An 11189-nucleotide genomic window follows, 5' to 3' on the forward strand; every position below is an offset into this window, starting at 1 on the left:
ACAGATTTGTTTGTTTAATTTTGGAGTGTTACAATTTTCCAACCTGCCCTCCCCGGGTGAAAGATGGCAGAGGGAAACACAGCCAGAGAAAACACATCAGTCAGATGGAAATGCAACAGATAAAGACCTCAGGGTCCTGATAATCCCAAGGACAAGCCAGGGAAGGATGATGAAGCTGGATTTAGTGCTCCAAGAATTGAATTTGACACAGCTAGACCCCCCAGAACCATGGGCTCAAACCCCGTAAAGCCTTAAATTTCCTCTTGCATTAAATTAATAACATTTGTGTGAATCCCACAGATGGAGTCCAGCAATTAAGAAGAACCCAGCTCTCCTGTATATGGACAACAGGAATATCTTCTACTGGATTAGATAAAATAAAAATGAAACCCCTGCTGTTTCATCAGCGGCCTAGGAGGTGAGTGGACACTCCCCCAAATAAGCCCCAAAAAATGAACAACTCACCAACAGTGGGTTTTTTGCTACTCCGTCTGGAATATGGAATGGTCACTGAGGGGAGCAGCTGGGCAGACCCTGGGTTTCACTTTGTGAGGTGAGGAAAGCGAATGTGAGCAGCCCTTGGTTAAAACGCCACCTCCACCAGCTGGTGGGGAACTCCCGACCCACAGGAATGTTTCATTATCTCGGGGGCACCCGTGAGTTGCTGTTCCCCCCAATATCACGGGAAATTAAGGCAGAAAAAAACGAGTTTCTTTCTCAGAAAAAAAGTTTATTTCCCAGAACCCAGATGGGCTCCGCCAGCCGCGCCCAACCCCGTGCTTTGTCACCGGCAAAACGGAGGAGAATTTTTACGAAGTTTAATTAGTGCAAAGTGCTCTCGGTAGCAAAGAGAGCTTTTGGTCCGAGCATCTCGGGCCAAGTTCTCAAATTACGGCGGCTCCAGCCAGCGACCCACGCGGCTGAGCCCCTGCCGTGCCTGCAGGGAGGATCAGCAGCGCCTGAATTCGTGCCGTGAATACATCAGTAGGTGAGCAGGACAGGAGATCTGCGGGGCTGCAGCACTGCTGGGACCCTGCTGCTCCGCTCACGGTGGTTTCCCCTCTGGCAGCTTTTGGAGAGAGGAGACCTTCCCTCAGCTTTGGGTTAGCAAAGTGTTTTGGAAAAGGAGATGAGGTTGTGGGAGCCAGGAGATGCAAACAGCCAGGAGAATGCAAACAACTAGGAGATACAAACAACCAGGAGATACAAACAACCAGGAGATACAAACAACCAGGAGAGTGCAAACAACCAGGAGATACAAACAACCAGGAGAATACAAACAACCAGGAGATACAAACAACCAGGAGAATGCAAACAACCAGGAGATACAAACAACCAGGAGATACAAAACAACCAGGAGATACAAACAACCAGGAGAGTACAAACAGCCCATGCCAGGTCCCTCTGCTTCTCCCACGGGACATTCATCCCAAGCTGTCAGGAGTCCAAGGCAGGGAGAGTGCTCCCGAGTGCTCCCAGTGACGCTAACTCAGCTGGACAGCCTGTGCTCTGCAGGAGAAGGCAATTTTCTTGCTGCTGTTGTGTCTGGTAGCTCAGGGCTGTACCAAAGAAATGAGATTTCAGTTGCTGAGTCAGGGCAGTGCCCGTGTTTGACAGGAGGAGGAGAAGGGCTGAGTCACCTCTCCGAGTTCATCCCCAGGCTGCTTCCCAAAAGCACAGCTCCTGAGACGAGCCCGTAAATCCTGGGAGGAGTGGGAGCAGGAGGGGGCCAGGAGAGCAGCCTGTGTTTGTCCTGCCTGCTCGGTTCTCCTGCGGGGCTCTCCTTGCCCAGATGCTGAGTCTCTGGAGCCACATCTGGCTCAGAGGTGTTGTGGCAGCCGCAGGGGCACAGCAGGAGCCCGGGGCTGATGGCTCCCCATGGCTTTGCTCTCCTGGGCACACTCACGCTGGAGTTCTGTTCCATTAGATCTTCTCCCCATCGGATCAGCCCTGAGGCATCTGCAGGCATGGTTTCCAAGGGGGAGACAAGCTGGGATTTGTCACCTTGTGTCACATTCACGTGGGGCTCTTCAAAGCTCTGGGAATAAAGAGCAGCTGCTGTGGGCAGATCTGGATAAGCAGGACCAGAGCAGCTCATTCCCACTTAAACTACTTCCAGAATGAGGTGGACATGGTGCACTAAATCATTTTGAAGTCCATTAGAGGAATTTTATAGCTCAGAATTAAAGAGGTCCTTTGCACAGCACAGGCAGCAGCGCCTGGTGGCTGCTTACTCATCCCTCAGCAGAGAAGTGAGAGCAGACACAGTCCCTGCTTTCACCCCCTGCAAATCATTCCTCAGAGAGGAAGGATGGAGGGCTTGGGTCACTTTTACCCCGTGACTCATTTAATCCCTCGTGTGAGCACATAGCAACAGGACACAGTGACATCAGGAGTGACACAGACACACCAGCCCCCTCCACAAGGCAAAATAAACAAGTGGTGCTGAGGCATGAATGGGACCAGGAGCCCTCTACAAAGCAGCTGCTGAAACTGAGCTGCCCAAATCCCACTGGGCAGACACCAGGAGTGGTCACACACTCAGGAAAAGCAGAACTCCCGGAGGCAGAGGGAGAACTGAGCCCACAGCAGAGCTCAGGGCAGGGCCAGCTCTGGGACTGAGTGTGGAGGCTGCCTGCAGTTCCTGCTTGCCCTGGCAGCTGGAGCAGGGCTTGTCACGGGAGCGCAGAGTGGCAATTATAGCAGCAGGGCTGCCACAGGGCTGGCCAGGCTCTCTATTTATAGCTGCCTGCCAGCACAGCTCTGCTGTGTGCTCCTGCTCACAGGTGAGGGCACAGGCCATGCCCTGAGAGGCTCACAGGAACAGCACAGAGGAAGGACTAAAGCCCTTTGATGGGAACCAAGAATCAGAGATGAAAGGACAAAAATCCACAGAGAGCCTGGAACAATGAACTCAAACTTCTCCCCCAAACTGCCCCGGAGTTGGTTAACCCCTTCCCTGCCTGAAGTGCCACCACTGCTATTCCTAATTGGTGCCAAGCAGTGTCACTGAAGTGTTCTGCAAGCTCTGGCCCCTCGAATTGTTTCCAGCAGAGGTGGCAGAAGGGCTGTGGGCCTGCCTGTCCCTCTGCAGCCCCAGGCCCATGGCCAGGGTGGGAGGCAGGAACCCAGGAGAAGGAGAGCACCCCAGAACTGCCCCTGCCCCGGGGATGATCCATCCAGAGTGAGCCCCTGCCAGCTCCAGGGGCTCAGGGTGGAGCTGAGCCGGATCCAGTCAAAGAGTTGCCTTTGTTTCATGGGGAGGATTAAACCATCACGAGCTGCTTGTGAGCTGAACTTTGAAGAGTCTCCTCAGTGATCTGAAACTCGATCACCCAACAAAGAGAGACCTCCACAAATACTCTTTTTGTGTTTGAAGCTGGAGACCATCCACTGGTTTATTTTTAGGCTCACATTTGCACTGGCCCTGTTACAATCCTTCCTCTGTTCTTGTGCAATAAAAGGCAGAGAGGATTCTCTTGACCTTCAGTATCAAATACAGAGAAAATAAGGCATTTGTGTGGAAAAGAACCACCCAAAATAGCAGGGAAGAGGTCATACTGTGCTATGGGCTGTTAGTGTTGAAAGACGAGAAAAATGAGGATTATAGGAGCTGGCAGACTTCTTTAATGACACATTAATGAAAACTGCTAGAAAATTGTATGGTGAAAATTGTATGGTGAAAATGGTATGGTGATGCTAATTAGTACTTGTATGTTAAAGGACCTGAGATCTTTCCCTTTTACACTAAACACTTGCCTGAGAGTAAGAAATGATCCTTGCTGAGGTGAGTTCTCAGTTCTCTTTGAGGGTTTGTTCTAGATCCAGAGCATTTCCTTTAGCTCAGAAACTGATGCTCCTGCATCACCCAGCTGATGTTCCCTAAACCCCTCACAGCCCCTCCTCAGCCTTTGCAGCACCCTGCGATGCAGACAATTATCACTACATGCATTTGCTGTCTTGCCTTTCCTCGAAGAAGCTGGGGAAAGAGCCCAGAGGAGCTGACTGGATGTTTAATTTCTGTCACATCAGCAGGGCCATCTGCACCAGGCATTTCCCACTGACAAGAGAAGGAAGGTTAAAACCTCTCGTGACAGGTTAACAGCATGATTTGCAGCAGCAGCTTAAATAAATGGTTGCAGGCAGGAAAGAGTAGCAGGCAGCTAATCCTTTAAAGACTTAAGAGCAGCTACTACTTCAGCCCAAGTAAATATTTCAAAACAAAATTAATTAGTGGTGACTAGTGGATTTGCTGCCCTTTGATTTAACATCCCAGGATGAAACAGTGATTCCTCCACAGAATTTTTGCTTCAGCGCCAAACCTGCTGTTTCACAGGAGCTGGAAGTCCTCTCAAAGAAGAATGATCCCAGTTTTGTTCCTGCCTGGAAAGGCTCTGCAGGGAGCTCGTGGCTCTGTGTTGCTGTGGGAGGGAGGTCCCTTTGTGCTGCCCAGGGATGAGGACAGCAGCACGGCTCAGAATCCTGCCCGAGTGCAGCGTGGAGGAAGGAAATGTCACTTCCTGATTCTTATCAGGAGAAAGCTCTGTCCATGCAGGACACAGAACAGCTCCCAGTAATTGCCTTACTTCCAATTAAAAGCAGTTCCTCACACCTCCCTAGACACAGGAAAGCAGGGAAGGGAAGGCCTCAGGGTAACAAGTCCTGAACCAGCACAAACCACGTCTGCCTGAGCCCAGAGCAGCAAAGCAGGCAGGTCAATAATTGCAAACAATCATTCCTAATCAACAATTGAGTTTTCCCCCGCCCATGACCCTTGGCTCCACCACAGAACAAAGCCAAGTGTCTTGGGAGGCTCTGTCATGGCCTTGCTGGACTGTCTGGACTATTTTTAGTCAAATCCAGCATTCCTAAAAATCCTCAGGCTGCTTTTGTGCTCAGGAAGGGGAGAGGAACTGCTGTGCGCGTGCACATCCACATTCCACACAGGACACAGGAGTGGGAGCAGGGGAGCACAGCTGGGTCAGCACAGAGCCCTGGGAAAAGGGCAAAAATTCTTTATTTTCATCAGGTTGAGAAGGCAGGACCGCTCTGAGCTGGGAGGGGGAAACCAAAGGTGTCTGCATGGTCGGGAGGCCGGGGAGATCCAAGGGCTGGGTGATGTCCCCTGGCTGCTGAGGGGACATCCAAGGGCTGGGTGATGTCCCCTGGCTGCTGAGGGGACATCCAAGGGCTGGGTGATGTCCCCTGGCTGCTGAGGGGACATCCAGGGGCTGGGTGATGTCCCCTGGCTGCTGAAGGGACATCCAAGGGCTGTTGGAAGTTGGAAGGAACCCACAAGGATCATCCAGGTCCAGTTCCTTCTCCTGTCCCCTTCATTTATCCCATTTAGGTGATAAATGAAGGGGACAGAAGGAACTGGAGTTTATCCCCCCCCTTCCCAAATTGCTTCATCTCCTCCCTCCCTCTTTGCTTTTTCCATCTGAACTTCCACTTCCTCTCCCCGCTCCCCAAACCCAAATGAAGGCAGGTTCTTGTGCCCCAGGAGAGGCTGATTCATGGTTTGACGTCAGCAGGAGCGCTCCTGCCAGAGCCTGCTGCAATTGACACATCCCAGCTGCTCCCAGCAGCTCCTGTGTCCCTCGTCCCCGTCCCTCCCCAGCTGGGCTGGCAGCAGGGAGGGAACCTCCAGAGATGGAAAGGGAGATCCTGAATTTAACAATTTCACCAGTTCTGCCTCAGAGTGCAGCGCTGGGATTCACTCAGGGCAGTGCAGGCTAGTGAAGGGTTAAAAAAACCATCTTGGCTCAGGGTTTGGGTTTAATCTGGAGCACTGGAGGAGGAAAAAAGGCAATTGCAGGAGTTCAGAGCAAGGTGTTTGTCCAGCCCTGACGTGTGGACACCTCTGTGGGCCTGCTCTGCACTGCCAGTCACTCCTGCCCCCTCCTTCTGGAATGTTCCACCCACCTGGGGCTCAGGTGGCAGCTGTGGAGTGCTTTGTGCGCACTGACACTGCTGGGGCTGCTCCAGCTCTGCCTCCCTCACTCCAGCAGAGTTTTTAGTGCACTCGGACACCTGTGAAGGTGGGAAGGACAAACTTGGGGTCGCAGAGAATACAGAAGTTTATTCATGTTAAATGCATCCACCTGCATGGCTGCTCGTTGTGCAGGACACTGAGAAGCAGGAGACAGCCTGCCCTGACCTCACAGCAGTGGAGCCATCGCTCTGTTTTCCCTGAATGACACAGCAGCACAGCTGGCAAAGCAATCCAGAGGCGGCTTGGTCAGCACAAACTACACACAGAACTTCACTGGCCTGGGCAGGTCTGCACAGCACATTATCTACACAAGGACCAACGGACTCCAAAAGACACACAGCTGGAGTTCAGGTGTCCCCAATACCCACATCAGTCAAACCCAAGATTTTTGGTATTTTAAACACTTGAGTCTGGGTTCCAGTCCTTCTCCCAGTATCCATCTGGTGGTTTAAGTGACAAGCAAACTCCAGCACCAGTCCCTGTGAAGGATGAGCAGATTTTGCCAACAGTAGCACAGGGAAAGCTGGCTTGGGGAGGCGTTTGTGGGGAAATGAGCGTGGCCAGGCTGACAGGGGCTCTGGAGCCAGTGCACTGTGTGGAAATCACCTCCTGCAAGTGCTGCTCTCCCCCCTCATCAGACTTTATTTACTCCAGGAGCAGTAGTTGGGCAGCATTTCTGATGGACAGAGAGCAAAAGGAAAATTTAATGATGGTCTGTCTGCAAAGGTAACCCAACAATAACCACAATCTCATGGAAAGCTAAAATAAACTCTAGAAAACACTTAGAGAAAAAAACAAGTATCTGCTGCTGAAACCAGCTGCTCTATTTTTGGAAAATTGCAAGGATTGCCTCGCCCAGGAAGAGCCTCCCAGCGAGCGGAATTATGCAACCCCGAGAGGAGGAAAAAAAACCCCACAAATCCCAAGTTCTTTGCAATTCCTTTTGGTCAATTCCGGGCTGGAGCCCCCACCCCCCAAACTGGAAAACCTGCAACGCCTCGAGGTCAGGACACGCAGCAGCCGAGCCCTGCCGGCATCCCGGGGAGCTACCAGCTCCGAGCAGCCTAATTAGGGCGGGGTTAATTAACAGCTCAGTCGTCGAAGTCGGGGATGTCGTCGTAGGAGTAGCCCCGGTAGCCCTTGGAGGCGTAGTAGGCGATGCGCAGGTGGTAGAAGCCGGGCAGGAACACCAGGATGCCGATGATCAGCACGGGGATGGCCCGGTCGGTCTCCTGCAGGGACACGGGGCACAGGGCTGGGGATGCCTTCAGCTCTAACTTGGGCATTTTCAGCTTTAACTTTGGTATTTTCAGCTCTAACTTTGGTATTTTCAGCTCTAACTTTGGCATTTGCAGATTTAACTTTGGTATTTTTCAGCTTTAACTTTGGTATTTTCAGCTCTAACTTTGGCATTTTCAGCTTTAACTTTGGCATCTGCAGGTTTAACTTTGGTATTTTTCAGCCTTAACTTGGGCATTTTTAGCTTTAACTTTGGTATTTGTCAGCTCCTGTGCTGCTTTAGTGTGCAGTTCTGAGCTTCAGGTGAAGTGTTGTAAGCTCTCCTCACAGGGTAGGGAGATAAAACAATTCTTTCTCTAGCTGGGGATTAAGGAAAACCACCCAAATTTCAGGCCCAAGAGCACAAATAATGTGAATTGAAGAGGGAAAAACAAGCAGGATGGGATTTCATAGCCTAAAGCTGTAACTGGATAATTTACTCCAATGTGCAAATGAAGCAGAACTTATCAAAGTGACAGACCTCATGAGCAGTTGTCCCTTTTGTGACCACTCTGGTTCACCTTGGGTTCATTTTGTGCCCATTTTGGTTCATCTTGGGTTCATTTTGTGCCCATTTTGGTTCACCTTGGGTTCATTTTGGGACCATTTTGGTTCACCTTGGGTTCATTTTGGGACCATTTTGGTTCGCCCTGGGTGCAGCCCTGGCTGGGCTCCTGTGCTGCCCAAGGTGGATCCATGGAGGAGACCCTTTTAATAAATCCCTGCTTGATTCTGTCGCTCTGCTCTAGCTCAGCCTCCCCAAGGCACCACAGTGACACCTCTGTGAGGGGCTCTCCTCCCTCCCACACCCTGCCTGGTCTGGGGCAAGGTTGCCCTGCCCAAGGCAGGTGAGATGGGAACGAATTCTCAGAATGAGGAGATCTGGAAGGTTCTTTGCACCCAAACCATCCTGTGGTTTTGTGATCCATCCCCACGGTGATGACATAAAAACCCATCTTCACCAGAAACATCTCAGCTGTCATCAGGCTGAGCCCCCTTAATCCTTGCTGCAGGGACCCTCGAGGGACCCCCTCCTTCCGCAGGGAGCCCTGGATGTGCAGCCGGGGCTGGGAGCTGCGAGCCCAAGCCAGGGATCTGTGCCTGGAGTGCTGCTGATAGCCCCAGGGGCTGCTCTGCTGCCACAGATAAGGCAGAGCTGAGCTGCCAGCCCCTGAGCCCACAGCACAGGGAGCAGGGGAGAAGCACCCACAACTCCTGCCCATGGGTCACCCCCAGCCAGGTGGGGAAGGGTTACCGAGCCCCACACGGGGCCTGGCAGCTCCTCCCTGTCCCTGCACAGGCTGAGATCTCTGCAGGACAGGGATGTGACATCCCCAGGGACACCCAGCCCTGCCAGGCCGTGGTGGGAATCCATTCCCTGCTCACTCCCTGTGGCTCTGAACTTCTACACCGACCATGATCACAGGATCCTTGAGGCTGGAGGAGACCTTCAAGGTCATCAAGTCCTTGCACCCCCAGGGTCACCCCTAACCCTGTGTGTGCCACATGCTCGTGTTCTGAACCCTGCCAGGGATGGGGACTGCACCACTGCAGCTCTGCCAGGCCTTTCCCACCACAGACCTCTCCTAATTTTGAATTTCAGCCTGCCCCGGTGTGACCTGAGGCTGTTTGCTGTCCCCTGAGGGCTCGGGGCAGCTCTGAGGGCAGTGCCAGGAGTGTGTGAAGCACTCACCCCTTTGCTGATGTACCCTGCCAGCAGCAGGGCTCCGATGATGATGAGGAAGGTCCCGATCATGAAGAGCACCACAGCCAGTGCGATGGCCTTGTAGGGGATTTTGGGTGGGCTCTTCTTGAACTGGATGGAAAAAACCCAACTGTTGAACAGCTCAGCACAGCTCCCCTCGCATGGCAGCACAGATGGGACCCCACAGCTGGCACAGGACAAAATTCTGCTCCTGAGCTGCCCTCCAGGAGGAATTCTGCCCATGGAGAGCCTGCTGGGCCAGCCCCTACTCCCAGCCTTGTTCCCAGGAGGGCTCTTTGGGCTTCCCAGAGAGGAAGGGGCCAGGATTAGGGTTAGGGTTTGGCTCCTCCCGGCTTTGTCCCTCTCTGAGCTGCACAGAGAGACACACGAGCAGCAGCTGCCTGTGCAGGGCCAAGCTGAGGCCGCCCATCCTCGTGCTTTCACAGCTTCCTTCCCCAGTTTTACCTGCAGGTCAATGTATCCATCATCGGTGCTGGAGAGTTTGGAATATTTGACTTTGCTACTGGGGATCCCAGCAGAGAGATTGGTCCTGGACGGCATCATGCCAGGGGGGCCTGGGCATCAGCTACAGCCTGGGGGCCAGGGCAGGAGCAAAAACAGGAGAGGAACTCAGAGATGGCAGTCTGAGAGGCAGAATTAAAGTTTCTGAGGAGAAACTCCCCTGCCAAGGCTGTGCCACCCCAACACAGCTCTGTTCCCCTTCGTAAATTAGAACCTTTGCCACAGAGGATCTAAGCATTTCATTTGAAGCCTGAAATACAGCATGGAGGCAGCTGGAACAATGTAAGGTAGAGCCTGTGCTTCAAACCAGATGGGAATTCCAGGTGTGACCCAGCTCTCCCTCCACCAGGAGCTCCCACTGCCAGAACACAGATGCCCAAGCTCTGGCTGCTTCTGAACAGGACAGCAGCAAACAAACCCGAACCAGAGCTAAACAAAGCAGCTTTTCAACCACCAGGAGATGTTGCAAGAGAGCAATTTTGGGAAAAAAAAAACCAAACCCAACCAAATAAACACAAAAACCAACGCAAACCACTGGAAACTGGAATGAGATGGAGCTGTCATGGGGACAGCAGGAGTGACTCAGAGGGAGCAGGACAAGGGGACCCACCCCAAATCCACCCCAAACACCCCAAATCCACCCAGAATACTCCAAATCCACTCCGAATACACCTGAACCCACCCAAACCACCTGAATTCCACCCAAGACGCCCCGAATCCACCCAGAACACACCAATCCACCCGAATCCATCCGAACCCAACCTGAACCCACTCCAACGCACCCAAATCACCCCAAATCCATGTGAACCCACCCAAACCACCCCAAACCACCCCAAATCCACCTAAACCACCCAAAATCCATCCCAAACCCACCGAGCCTACCCAAACTATAACCCGAACCCACCGCAAATCCACAACTCACCCTGAACCCACCCGAACCCAGCCCGAACCCAACCTCAGCCCACCCCAAGCCCACCTCGACCCCCGGCCCTCCCAGCCTCGGTACCGGCCCCGGTACCCCCAGCCCAGGCCTCTACCCCCGGCCCAGCCCGGTACCTGCCCCGGTACCCCCGGCCCAGCCCGGTACCAGCCCCGGTACCCCCGGCCCAGCCCGGTACCTGCCCCGGTACCCCCGGCCCAGCCCGCTACCCCCCGACCCCAGCCCGGTACCAGCCCAGCCCGGTACCCCCGGCCCAGCCCGGTACCTGCCCCGGTACCCCCCGGCTCAGCCCGGTACCGGCCCCGGTACCCCGGCATCCCGGCCCAGCCCGGTACCCCCGGCCCAGCCCGGTACCTGCCCCGGTACCCCGGCCCAGCCCAGCCCAGCCCGGTACCCCCGGCCCAGCCCGGTACCTGCCGCCCGCCCGCTCCATGCCGGCCCCGCCTGTCCCCCCGCGGCCCCGGGAAGTTGATCCCGGTGACGCCGCTTCCCTTCCAGGTCACGGCGGGGCCGGACCAGCCTCCCCTGCCCGGGGGGAACAGGTCGGGAATTGCTGAAAGCTCCGGGATGAAGGATGTGCGTCCTGAAGTGCCGGGGGATAAACGGGGAAGGATCTGGAGACAGCTCAGCAAGGGAGGCAGCTGGAAATCGGCGTGTGAACCCGAACTGCTGGAGTGGTTCGGGTTGGGAGGGGCCTTGAAGTGCCACCCAGCGCCACCCCTGCCGTGGCGGGGACACCTCCCACTGTC

The 11189-nt window shown here is 54.1% G+C and overlaps 1 protein-coding gene across 2 annotated transcripts; it reads right to left on the reverse strand.

The window, feature by feature from the left end:
• Positions 1–6798: 6798 nt before the first annotated feature.
• On the reverse strand, positions 6799–11101 carry TMEM230 (transmembrane protein 230). 2 transcript variants are annotated; one of them, XM_030964064.1, is made up of 4 exons: positions 10854–11101; positions 9444–9571; positions 8967–9089; positions 6799–7227 (listed from the first exon to the last, which is right to left on the reverse strand). In XM_030964064.1, exons 2-4 carry the CDS (start codon positions 9540–9542, stop codon positions 7087–7089), a joined length of 363 nt encoding a protein of 120 aa, XP_030819924.1. In that variant the 5' UTR covers positions 9543–9571; positions 10854–11101; the 3' UTR covers positions 6799–7086. The 2 variants fall into 2 exon arrangements, with proteins under 2 accessions (XP_030819924.1, XP_030819925.1); XM_030964065.1 differs by lacking the exon at positions 10854–11101 and adding an exon at positions 9715–10057.
• Between the last annotated feature and the right edge of the window lie 88 nt (positions 11102–11189).

Source organism: Camarhynchus parvulus, chromosome 22 (assembly GCF_901933205.1).
Source record: "Camarhynchus parvulus chromosome 22, STF_HiC, whole genome shotgun sequence".
Classification (NCBI taxonomy): Eukaryota; Metazoa; Chordata; class Aves; order Passeriformes; family Thraupidae; genus Camarhynchus; species Camarhynchus parvulus.

Excerpts from the sequence above, each read along its gene's own strand:
- TMEM230 (XM_030964064.1), bottom strand. The coding sequence starts at position 9,542 with ATGATGCCGTCCAGGACCAATCTCTCTGCTGGGATCCCCAGTAGCAAA. Across the intron at positions 9,090-9,443 it reads ATGGATACATTGACCTGCAG|TTCAAGAAGAGCCCACCCAA; the intron begins GTAAAACTGGGG and ends TTTTCCATCCAG. Across the intron at positions 7,228-8,966 it reads CAGGGTACATCAGCAAAGGG|GAGACCGACCGGGCCATCCC; the intron begins GTGAGTGCTTCA and ends GTGTCCCTGCAG.